This window comes from Diplotaxodon limnothrissa, linkage group LG1 (genome assembly GCF_057381915.1).
Source record: "Diplotaxodon limnothrissa isolate DT_005_m linkage group LG1, D_limnothrissa_male_GT1.1, whole genome shotgun sequence".
Lineage (NCBI taxonomy): Eukaryota > Metazoa > Chordata > Actinopteri > Cichliformes > Cichlidae > Diplotaxodon > Diplotaxodon limnothrissa.
The window spans coordinates 30,978,573-30,991,901 of NC_140596.1; the positions used below are offsets into that span (position 1 = coordinate 30,978,573).

The 13,329-nt window shown below is 39.3% G+C and overlaps 1 protein-coding gene across 1 annotated transcript in view; it reads left to right on the forward strand.

Moving 5' to 3' along the window:
• Positions 1-13,329, forward strand: part of itga11a (integrin, alpha 11a) — a 52,017-nt gene that overhangs the window by 1,035 nt on the left and 37,653 nt on the right. The window contains exon 2 of the mRNA XM_085357124.1: positions 5,464-5,578. Within this exon, the coding sequence (XP_085213250.1) occupies positions 5,464-5,578 (115 nt within the window). The remainder of the gene's footprint in view (positions 1-5,463; positions 5,579-13,329) is intronic.

Below are 13,329 nucleotides of genomic sequence, written 5' to 3' on the forward strand. Positions count from 1 at the left end.
TCTGGATTGATGCCACAGTAATAGAGACACTGACCTTGTAGCTGGAGTCTGCGGCAGAAGATGTGATGTAGCAGGAGATGTTTTGGAAAGCAAGCAAGAGGCTGTGGATTACTGTGTGTGGCCTGACATGACTTTTGAAAGAAGATAACTTTAAATACGTCTATTTGGTTTGGATTTGATGAATATGAAACTTCTATATATGTATAAAGGGTGTAAACATGTCCCTTAGATTCACTCTGCCAGCAGAATATACAGTATGAACTGTTTATTTTTCTTTCTGTGTATTTGTGTGAAAAAATGACCTCATTTCAGTGTGTCCACATCCAAGAAACTGTAACAGGGTTTAATGGTTTGAAGACACATCTTGCCTATAATTAATGGCTAAATAATTTGTTTCAATTGCCCTCCACAGATTTTCATTTTACTTAAGTTCCTCCTTTGTTATCAGTGGACAAGACCTATAATTCCTGCAGGCTGATACCTACTTATCAATGAAAAGCCATTTCAATCCATTATATCTGTATTTAAAAGCTGCTCATGTTTTAGTTACAGTTAGTTAATGCTATACTGACCGATAGCAATTTATGCTCCACCTTCAGCTACAGAGATTTAGTCTGAATCCCTGTTGAGCCTTTTACCAACTCAGAAGGTTAACAGCCTAGCAGTGCCCAGTTGGCTCCTGTGTGCTTGGAGCATCTGGTTTTACACACCCCATGCCTCCCACAGTATTTGCTTTGGCATAGATAACAGTGAAATAAGGCGCCAAAATCTTTGAAAGTACATTGTCAACTGTGAAGTACCATGAAGTGTATCTTTCCAGAGAAACCATTGGATCACTGGAAATCCAGAATGGATCAATGGAAAGTCATTGCATCCTGTTTCTTCTGATATTTACTTTTATACAAAGACCCATGCCAAAGATATCGCTCCTGGTCATGTAACACCAGTCGGATGCTGTTTCCACATACACACACATCAGAATTGATTGTCAGGATAGATTTTTTTAAAAATCAGCGAAGAAGAGGAGACGTCACAGTGCTGTATCATGCGTGTGTGTGTGTGTGATATGAGGATGTGTCCAAGCCAGCAGTTTGCACAATTCATCCAAACTGCTGCTCTATATCAGCGGGTCTGCGGAGCTCCAGCGGCTTGGTGTTGGGCCAAAAGCAGCAGCAGACTAATGTGAGTCACACCGGCAGCCACCGGCCTGAGGTTTATTTATCTGGGCAAAGAAACCGGTACACAGGAAACCCAGGAAGACTCTGACCTTACGTTAAAAGCTGCTAATATTACTGAGAATATTAAATTGCTTTGCTACTTTAGTGTCTTTAAATGGAAACTGGATGATCTCAGTTCTCGTGCTTTTTACCCTGACACTTCTCTCTCTGTTCTGTGCTGCCCTGGGTTCCTTTGCTAGTTTTTCTTGTGACTATGTCAGTAACTTGGGTGTACTGCTGGATAGCTCGCTCAAACTCGATAAGCAAGTGTCTGCTGTAGTGAGATCTAGCTTCCACCAACTGCGCCTTATCTCTAAGGCTAGGCATTATATTCCGCATGAGGACCTGGAGAAGCTTATTCACGCTTTTGTGACCTCCAGGTTGGATTATTGTAACTCCTTGTACTATGGTCTTCCCTCTTCTCTTCTTCTTAGACTGCAAACAGTCCAAAATGCAGCAGCCCGCCTTTTAACTGGTACCAGGAAATTTTGCCATATTACCCCTGTCGTAGCTAGCCTGCATTGGCTGCCCATAAAGTACCGTATTCAATTTAAAATATTACTTCTTACTTTCAAAACTATTAATAAATTAGCGCCAAGTTATCTTAGTGAACTTCTCAAACCACATACTCCTGCTAGAACACTCAGATCTGCCACTCAACTACTTCTGACCCAACCCAGATCTCGACTGAAGTCTCGGGGTGACCGTGCGTTTGCTCTGGCTGCCCCGGTACTGTGGAACACCCTTCCTCTCGACCTCCGCGCATCTGATTCCATTGCACTGTTCAAATCACGATTAAAAACCCACTTATTCAATCTTGCCTTTCCCTCTAGTTAATATTTCTTTTATGATTTTATATCATGCACTTTTATGCTCATTTAAATTCTTGTTTGCTCTGTACCTGTTGCTTTCCTATGTATTAGTGACAGTTATCTGCTTGCATATTTAGTACTTGCTTTGGTCCTATTTCTATTATCCTCCTCCTATACTCTATTTTACTTGTTAAGCACCTTGGCATACCCTTGGTTTTTAAGTGTGCTTTATAAATAAAGTTTATTATTATTATTATTATTATTACAAGGACTGTGAGATTATTAGCTGTAATATTCCTTGCTTCATCTTCAGCCGAGATAAGGAGAATAATTGCTTGCATTGCTTATTCACCAGATATCAGATATCAGAACAGAAAATATTCTGTTCTATTTTATAATTAGCCCCCCCCCCCCCCCCCCCCCCCCCCCCCCCAAACAAAAAGCAAAAATAACTATAAAATGATGCAGCACCTTCTGATTTATTTACACACGGCTCCATCCCAGTGACTTATTTTCAACCTTGTTTGCTGAATATGTTTGTAGCTATATAGAAACTTTAAGGGGACATTATGGGATAGGGTGAAAGAAGAGCTGGTCGTGTGCACCATTCGTGCCACAGGAAATGAGCAATGTGGCACATGTGTCAATATTTACTTGAAGAGTTTGCGTGGCAGAGACGGCCTTTCACTTTAAGAGAACTTTTCATGAAGCAGAACAAACAGTCTACGGTGATGCCAATCACATTATGAGATACTTGAGGTCACTTGACTGAAAAAAATATATGAATGACTTATTCATTGTGTAGCTGGGAATCCAAGCGTAGCTGTGGTAGAAGTGTGGTCTCAGTTTATTTATTTTTTTATGTTTATTTTTTTTAAACTGCCTGCAGTCCCCAAACTGTCAGTTTTGGCCACAGTTTACAGATGCTTGATAGGGAACCGGGAAAGCAAATATTTAGTTTCATGTGTGTTTAGACAACCTATTAACATGTCCAAATATTCACTATCTAAGAAATGCAGACAAATTCACATTTCTGTAGAGGGGCCATTTGTCTTCGGACTCAACATCCAGCCTCTCCTCTACATGTCAAAGCACCAGCAGAACTAAAATCTGTTCTGCTGTGTTAAGCAATGTTAAAGTGGTAATTCTGCAGTATTTATGATTTAAGAAAAATGCAATATTTTTATAATATAGAACATCTTTATAAATTACAAGCAATTCAGTTGTTATTTAACCATTCTGACAATACTTGTGATGCTATTCTTTATCCTTTTTAAATTTGGAGCAGTGGCAGAATATTGACCACTTAAATTGATGTCTTCAAAGTGGTTTCTAACGTAAAGTTTTCCCTAATTTGCTTTAATAAAAGAGTTCACTCATTAAAATGGTCCGTAAGCCAATAAAACAGCTTTATGAATCAGCAAACAGACTCCTGCCACACTTGCCACAGCTGCGCTGAGGCTCTGGGTGACCACAAAATTTTGTATTTTGCTTCCAAACCAACACCTTGATACTTTAAAAAAAAAAGAAAAAAAAGAATTTGAACACGTGAATACCCAACAGGTCCATCTAACATCCCAAGAAGATCTCAGAGTTTACTTTTTGAAAGTGATGAACAGTGAACACTTGTTGAGAGGTGTATCAAAGAAATGTACACGATGTTAGACCATGTGATCAGCTGCTGGACATCCACATAAACAGATACATTGATGCAAGTGAAGAGAAAAGATTCCATGGACCTATTTTCTCAACCATTTATCCACTTCAGGATTGGCTGGGGTGCTGGAGCCTATCCCAGCTGGCACAGGGTGAAAGTACACCCAGGACAGGTCACCAGATCACTACAGGGCTAACACAAACAAGGCAGGCAACCATTCAAGCTCACATTTACACCTTTGGGCAATTTAGAATCACCAGTTAATGTAATTAGAGTGCAAACATTTGACAGTCAAATGTTGAAAGGTTTTCATTATGGCAACATCAGATTAAAAATAGTGTTAAGTTACAGCAGCAGCAAGTTTTCTCTCCCTCTCTTTCTCTGTGAGTCAGCTGTCTTGAATTTTGAACTGTAGTTTCTTACTGAGTAACTTTAATTGAACATGTGTCCAGCTTTGTTGCACATTCCTTCACTTGAATTTATCAAAGATTTCCCAGACAAAGAAAAAAACGTCTCACTTGACTCAATGTGACCCCAGAGTCTCATTCATGGGGAATGAACTGTGAGTGGTGGTTTTTTGCTTGAGTGTGAGAGACTTAATAAACCCTACAGTGTGAGGACAAGAGCCACAAAGTAAGAAGTACAGAGGTCTGCGGTGGTTAAAAGATGAGACTTCTGAGCTCTCAGCTCAGTGTTGCAGCTCCAGCTGTGAGAAAACACTTTAATTTTAAGGAAACCTCTGTGTCTCATTAAGCCCCAAGCGTGATTCAATTTCCCTCCTATGTCCTTCTCTTTAGGCGATGGTTTTTCCCTAAAACGTGACTCGGTGTAGTTTTGGATTGAGGATATCAGTAACATGTAGTGCAAAGGTAAATGTGAGTCCTGAACTTACAGTAGCTGAAATATTAATCGAGCGAAAAAAACTGAGCAGGGTCTCTTCAGTATAAAGTATAGCAGTTAGCGGAAAAGAGCTCGGCAGCAAATTATGCAGAAGACGGATGAAGCGAGGGAGATGAATTGAGAGGAAAGCAGAGCTGCATTACAGTTACGTTTTTTCCCTTCTTTGTTGCCAAAAGTAACGTTTCGTCACCTCCACAAAGATCCTCCTCTTTCATGGAAATTTGAAGGCCAAATCTTACTGTCAGCATTAATAAAATATAATGGGTTAAGTTAGTGACATGCAAAATCTGCTTTTGCAGAAGACGTTTTTATAAGATGCCTAAAATGTGAGAAAAACTCGAGTGCACATGTATTCTTCCTGCCCTCAGATTGCATCCGAGTATATTTCACCGGCTATTAATTATAATATCAATTTCAATTGCTTCTCTTCATTTTGTCTTCTTCTACTTCACCTTAGACTGACATACTGGTATTAAGTAAACAATGTCTGTCAAGTATGCCCCATGGAAGTAAAAAAATGTGCTATGTTGGTGGCCATGTTGACACACGTTTAACCAAAACTCCTCCGGGTCTGCAGATGTCTAATGGAAAAGTGTCAGTCAAACATGAGAGACAGCTCAGTTTATCTGAATAATATTTGTTTCGTTAGGAGGGAAGTCTGTGTTTAGGCTGGAGCAGGAGACTTGGGATTATTTTGAGGATGAGTAAGGAGGACTTTGCCGCACTTTGTTGTATTCAGGCCAGATGCTGAGGTTCAGCACAAACATTTACCATACAATCTAGATGTTCTATTTGGATTCAACTAATTCCATTGGAGATGGTATTTAAAGTCCTGCTTATATCGCTGCTGACAAGACTTGTATTTTCTTTTCCAAAGGGTTCCACGACTGCTTTAACATCGACACAAAGAAATACAGGATCATTAAAGGCCCTAAACAAGCACAGTTTGGATACACTGTTCAGCAACATGTGGCTGCTGGAGGAGAAAAATGGTAAGGACTCATGTTATTTACGCACGGCGTCTTTGCAAAATATTACAGCTTTTTCATGTTAAATTCTCTTTACTGATGTTTTGTAGCTTGGCAAATATTATATCTTTCAAATCAAGCTGTTGGTGAGTGATGGCGAGTCAAGTTTAGTCCATGTGACAGGAGGCCTGGCTTTATTTGTGTGTGATATACATCTTCATCAAGTGGAAATCTCATATATTGACATTATGATGGTTTCTGCTGGTGCAATGGCTACTTTTATTGCATTGCAGAATTTTTACTGCCTTTATTTTATTTAAAATATCAGTATCTCCTACTGTAATGCATATTTTTAGCCTGGTATAAAACTGTCAAACTTCACCTTAGTGATCAGTTGCTAAGATTAAGAGTTCAAGGAAATAATGACTGTAAAATACTTGCTGACAAGATGTGGAGCTGAGAGACAGCTGACTTGGCAAAGATGTTGGGATGTCTCTATTTTTTCCCTGTGTAAGCTAGTGATCTACTGCACCTCTCTTGTGGTGGTTTCCTCCCAGTAATTTGTGCTTGCAAATCAAGCTGTAGCTCTGAACCGAATACCTCACATTCATCATATTACCTCATAGCACAAACTCCTGATGCGCACTAGGCCAACTGGCACCACGTGGTGGCCAGAATTAGTTTCTGGCATTTCCAAAATATCTTTTAGCCAGCACTGTGCTGGCACCGTGCCATGTTCAGGTTTTGCTTCTGTGTATGTGTGTGTGCAACAACCATTAGTTCTGTTTATGTAGATATATAATTATATGTCCTTTTTAAAAAGAAAACTTGACTTCAGTTGCTTCCAGAGTCCTTCACCAGAAAATAACGAGTGTGACGAATTTTATGAAATGCTTTCCATGACCTTGTGGGGATAGGTTAATTGGATAATCCTAATTGCCACTAGGTGTGAATGTGCGAGTGAATGTGAGTGTGAATGGTTGTCTGTCCCTATGTGTTAGCCCTGCGACAGACTGGCGACCTGTCCAGGGTGTACCCCGCCTTTCGCCCTATGACAGCTGGGATAGGCTCCAGCGCCCCCCGCGACCCTGAAAAGGATAAGCGGAAGCGAATGGATGGATGGATGGATGGGCTTTCCATGACCTCCCTTTCAGTTTTCTGACAGTAACCTCCTGCAGTTGTTTAAATGATGACAGCAGAAACTGCAACATTGTAATAGTGAGACCGCATTTTTTATGTTGACCTATAGAGCTTTACATGTTTAACATTATACGTTATAATTCTTATAATTAATTCCCTTATTATGCTTTTGTGACCACACCAAATGGACGTATTCTCTCCCACAGAATACACTGATGTTTTGGAGTTCATGCTTTTCTTACATGACGTATCTTCACTGCAGCCTTTCTCTAAAGTGTTTCTGAAAATGTGCTCTCTAAATATACCCCATTATTGAATATACCCCAATTATTAAAGCATATAAACCCATTCTAAGTGCAGACATTTAGTTCATTTTCAGGTTTTGAGGTTCGTGTTTAGACTTTCAAATCCTGTTATTTATTTGAAAGATGATTATTTATAGTGTCATGGTCTCTTTTCCCTCCTGCTGGTTCTGTCTAGTCAAAAAATCTTTGCCCCACATATACTTTACATTGGAGCAGCATCACACACATAAAATGACTGCTTTGCGATCTTGACGCTGTTTTTCCTTTTTTCTGTGTGTGTGTGTGTGGGATGCTCAGCATTCACCTACTCGTTCAGTCATTCATTCATTTTGCCTTGTTGTAGTACAGCAGTCGGCCACAAGGCTTAAATGGCAAAACAGCAGACTAGTAGGTCATGTCCTGCTCTTCCAAAGTGTGGGCACCAGTAAGTTACTGGGTTAATCAAAACCTAATCTCACTACTGTTGCAGTACAACGCATTAGGAAATTGTTTCCAGTTAGCTCAATCAAAGAGCAGAACTGAATTTAAATACCTGTGTTTTTACTTAATGGTGATACAATGGTGTACTTTTTTTTTTTGTACTTTTTTCATCCTCTACTGCACGTCTTCTATGGCAGTCCGGCATGTGAAGCCTTTAGTCTTGTGCATGCATGGTTCATATAAAGCTGTTTTACAATATTCCAGGTGGAAACAAAACTACCATCTTCTGCTTCTTGATAAAATCACGACTCAGCAACTCAGCAAAGCTAGAAGCTAACAGAGAGCTTTGGACTGTATGTGTCCAATCAATGGATCTGCTCATCATTATTATTATTATTAGCAGTAGTCGCAGTAGTAGTAGTAGACACTAAATACCACTCCTAATTTGGTGAAGTGTGCAGATTTCTATAGATGCCTTCTCAGGGATTTAGTGAAGTTACTGTAACAATACTGTGTCTGTGTATTGGCTACTGTCTGTCTAAAAAACGCTGTGACCTGCAACTTACTAAAGATATTACGGTGAAAAGCCAACTTGTTTAGCAACCATGCCAGTCGATCACGTCTACCAGAAATGAAAAGATCTGATGAGATTGACACATGTGGAATAAAGGTCAACAGACCTGTCTGTAAATGTCTGAGAACGAGGTGCAAACAGTGTGTAAACCACATACAGCAAAATAGAGTTGAGGGGATTGGTATTTTGTCACTGTTAGGTGTTTGTGCATCTAATATAACACATATGATGAATAGAAATTGGTGAAAAGTGTGCAGGTTTCGGTAGATGTCTTTTCAGTGATTTGGTTACTGTAACAATACTGTTTCTGTGTATTGGCTACTCAGTCTACTGTCTGGCTGAAAATGCTGTGGCCTGGTTATGACTCGTCTGTCTGTTCACCAGACATCTTACGCATCCTGTTGAATTTCGGTTTTAAAAGACTGTTTAGTCAGAGCAGCAAGAGTTGGTGTGTGATCAAACAGCTGTGCACTTATGCAAGACTGTCTGTGTATATTTGTATGTGCATGTGGGAGTGTGTGCACAGTACATAGTCTGACAGCTCTCAGCTGGATGCAGGAATGTCGCATGAGCTGTGGCCAATGTAAAAATACCACTTTAATGAGAGCTACAGATCATTAAAACAAGTTTAGATTACGTTATCATTTTATCCACACTGACTTGCATACATGAGTTCCTAGTTCCTCTATGCAGTTGCTGCACATCTGTAGGGTGATTTCTGGAGTTTACCTCCACTGAATAAATTTGACTAAATCCTTGTCATATCTACTACAGTATATTGTCACTGATGCCGTTTTCCTTATCTCTGGGTTCCATGTATGTATAATGTTCAGAATGAACTGCTGATTGCATGGACCTGAAATCATGTGAAACTGCTTTTATTTAGTATATTTACACATGTGGTTTAACATTTAACATTTAAATAAGTCAATTAAATAAACTACACACATTCTGTAAATTGCAATGGATTGTTCCAGATCATTTATGCTTTTTAGGCTTCCAGTTTCCCTTCAACTGATTTCATGTCAACTAGGCTTCCAGGAGAACTAGACTTTTTACACTTGCTGACAGGGCCCGTGAGCTTGTGCGCCAATCTATAGCACAGTTAACTTTTCCAGACTTGACTGAATTCTCATTCCCTCAGCTGTGAATGTTTGGATAGGAACAGGATCACAGCTGGAAAGTGACTCTGTGGGAAAAAAAAGCCTTTTATGACCAAAACCTGAAGTTAGGCAAGAATGCAGCTGTATTTAAAAGGCTGTACTTGAGAACCAAAATAGAATAGTAGACAAAGATATCTGCTGGTTCTTTGCATTTAGGTAGGTTATTATCACAGCTGATAGCAAAGCTGGTATTTTCTTCAGCTTGTGAGTCTTTGTGTGCATGTCATTCAGTTCCCTTCTGTTTGTGCAAAATCACAACAACCCTCATCTCAGGGTGCTTTATATTGTAAGGTAATGACCCAACAATAATACAGAGAAAGGCTCAACAATCACAAATCACTGTAAACAGGCAGGCAGCTGGTGACAGTGGGAATGAAAAACTCCCGTTTAACAGGAACAAACCTCCAGCAGAACCAGGCTCACAGCTGGGCGGCCATCTGGTGTGACTGATTAGGGCTGAGGGAGACAGGCCAAAAGACATGCATTACTTACATTACTTTGGTCAAGGCTTTGTTAGCAAAATCTTAATTTGGTAGCTACCATTCAGTGTCATTTAATGTTGTGAAAGGGTAAATTTGTACTGTCTTTTCTAAATCCTTTGGATCCAATGACTCAACTAAGCAGTGAGTAAAAAGGAAAACCAAAGAAAGTTGAAAAGGATAAAGAAGTGAAACAGCAAACAACAACAAAGCAATGAAAAGAAGTTCAAAAGTGACACAGGATTCAAACAGCACTCTCCTGGTCAACAGTCTTGTGAATTATGTCGCTTTAACCACATCCTATGTGTTATTCTTTCAGACATGAGTGTTTGCCCTTAGTGTCCACTAATATTACCTTGTTCCCAAATGGCTTTGGCAAAACTGCAGTTGGAATGACAGCTAGTTGGGAACTGTTACAAAGGCACTTTTAAGAACTTTGGCAGGCCTCTCTGTCTGTCTGTAGACAGATTTTGCCAACAGATTTTGTCATAACCATAGAAAATAAAGCCACGAAACGTGTCGTCTATGGTCAAGATCAAAATGAAGGCTGGTTTCAAAAATAATCTCCAGTATTTAAGAGGCTTTAACCATTGGAGTTATTAAAATGTGCAAAAGTTGCGAAAAGTCCTCTTGAGTTTTAAGGTTGTTTTATTTGCCAAGTGTTTACTGTAAAGGACATTATTTTGCCCAACAACATTTATTGAGGTCTATGCATTACTGCTGATGGAGCTACGGAGGAAAGGGCATGCACCATTTCTCCACATGTCTGCTCAACGGGGTGATTTAAACACCCTGCCACAGCAGGCACTCATTGGGTTACTGAAATGAGGCCACATTACCTCCAGTTGGCAAAGAGCTTAAGTCTTTGAATCTGATGGGATGCACTAACCTGCATACTTGTGCCATACACTGCAGAGGCCCCCCACTGTCTGTTCTGCTGTTTATTTTACTGTAGTTATATCAGGTCTGCTCTTTTGAGACCTGACATCTACTCCTCAGCTCAGTTAGAAACATAACTACAGAGTGTCTGTGAGGGCTTTCACCTCTGCTTTAAGTAGTGCTTCTTTTATTTCACTTGTTGTGCAGAACTGCACCAAAAAAAAAAGGTTATAAAAGAGAATTCAGTGTACCTACTTTTGATTCAGGCACTAAAAGAACACTATGTTATTACAACTGTTAAAGGTCCATGCTATGATATTCTTTGGCTTTTTACCTGTTGGCAACTGATGGATTTAGCCACATGAAAAGTACAAATAAAGAAAATAAAAATAGTGGCAGTAGATGGGTCATTTTAGCTGTTGCTAGGTGATTGCTAGGCATGTAATCCTAAACGAGATGGTATTGTCATGAAGTCAAAAAAATATTTCAGGTGCATAAAGGTTAAAAACAGGTGATTTAAGCCAATTGGTACGTAGTCGCCAGGCAATCTTATTGCGTCATAATATGCAACGCATAATGCAGCAATAATAATTATATATATATATGATAATTCAAAAATCAATTAGATGTTGTTGTTGTGATGCTTTCTTAAGGTGTTGTAGATTCAAAAATGTTAATAAGAGGTCATTTTAACATGATATTTTGTTGCTAGGCTGCATGATGATGTCATGATATGTGATAGATAAAGACCTTCAGGGTGAAGATGAAGATGAAGCTATGTGCCAAATTTAGTTGATCGGTTTCTTATAGTTTAAGTAGAATTAAACTTCAACATGACCCAGAATGAGTGACTGAGCCTATAGACTCAGCAGGAAAGTGTTTATAAAAGGTCGAGTCCTAAAGCTGTTTTCCTGTAGACATCTGTAGGACTGGAAGTCTTTTTGAAGTCACAACTTTTGCAATCTGGTGGCCTTCAGATAGAATCCAGTTTAAGGCACTTCCACATTAGCTTAATTTTTCTGAACCAGAAGAAACACAGATATTTTTTACTGTCTATAGTTGTTATATATGTGTTATCAAACTTAATTTCTGTATATAGTATTGCAGAATGTATCTGTTATGTGACTAGGAACAAAAACACCCAAAATAAAGAACAGAAATAGCATATTGCTCCCTATTTATAGTCCATTAACACCAAGGTGTTTAGTTGAAAATTAAGCTATTGGAGAAGTTGGATATTTTTATCATGGCGCTACAGAGTGAAAGGCTCAGAAAAAAAAAATTGCATTTGATCGTGAGGGCAAAATTTAAATGTTCAGTTTTCACAAATGTCAACCACATGTTTCCAGAGGAAAAGTTACCACCAAATCCATTACGATTCATCATCTGGGAACCATAGTGTCTGCAGACAAATTTGTAGTTTTCAGATATTTAGATTCAGTTATATGTTTTGAGTTTTTTTGCCTTTACATTGTCAGGGAATGATAAATGCCTGTAAAACAAACATGTATAACTGTGGTCACCATTTGATCATCTGAATTCCCAAACCACAATAGTGCCAAGTAAATATAACAATAGCTTATTGAACAACTGAAAATTTGGACCTGCTGGTTATGCTAAGACAAGTCCTCACAAAAGTCAGCAAAGTTTGGTGGAGTCCATAAATATCTGAGCCAAATGTCATCCAGTCTAATCCATTCAGTAACTGTTGAGATAATCCATTCTGGTGGAAAAAGGTGGATGTGGATGTTCACTCCCTCTCCGTACTTGAGGACAGTAAGTAAAAAAAAAAACTATTAAGAGCTTGTTAATGTCTCATAATCCTCTGATTACTGCTACCGTCAACTCAATGCTCCCAGGCAGAGCAGATATGGGAAATAAATGTCTTGGAAAAATAATTATGTGACCATAACAATCCCCTCAATTAATGAGGCAGCACTAACAAAAGGAAACATATCCTGTTAATACCAATGGACAGAATGTGATGAGCAAGCGTGACACTGGAGTAGCACACTCATGTTTGGGGCATGGATGTGGTTTCACAGCAAATACATCTCCGCCTTCCAAATATGAAAAAAATGACCACATTAATGACAGGCTGGGCTTGGGGATGGCACTTCCTCAAATCCCCAAATCCTGTATTCATTGGTAACCATGGTAGAAAAGCTCCATGTGTTCATTTTGGGTCAAATACTTTCTTTCATCGTCATTAGCATTCTTGCTGTGATGATGAACCAAAGCTAGCGTTTGACCATAATGAGCTCCTGAACATGATTATTTGAACAGCTTCTGGTGAAATTCAGGAGGTCCTAAGGCAGGCATCCAAGTCAAAGGCAACAATGGTCCCTTTTCATCAAGGTAGATGTATCCTGACCTGAACTTAAGCTGCTGTGTCTCCACTGGCCAAGGGATAGCAATATCCGAAGTAATAATCGTGATATTAATAGCTATGAAAATATGAGCACTGCTGGAGCCCCTGTGGTAAAATGACTTCCAGAGTCTGTGAGACTTTTAAAGTTGGCTTCAGGAGCAATAACGCTGAAGCTTGATCCCATATGATGTCCTCTTTGATGTGCAGTGATGGACTGTTACAACAACATTTCCTCTTGTCTGCAGTTGCTGCTGTAAAATGTCAAATCACAGCTGGTGCTAAGTTTTTAGTGATTGTGCCCTGATTGTACAATGTGGCTACAGTGAATCTACAGCTGCCCAAGAAGAACTTTCCCAACTAAAGCTCACAATCAAACATTCCCACCACAAAGTCCGGTTCAGCTTGGGAACTTTGTTGTCAATACAGTCCATTAAGTTAATACAG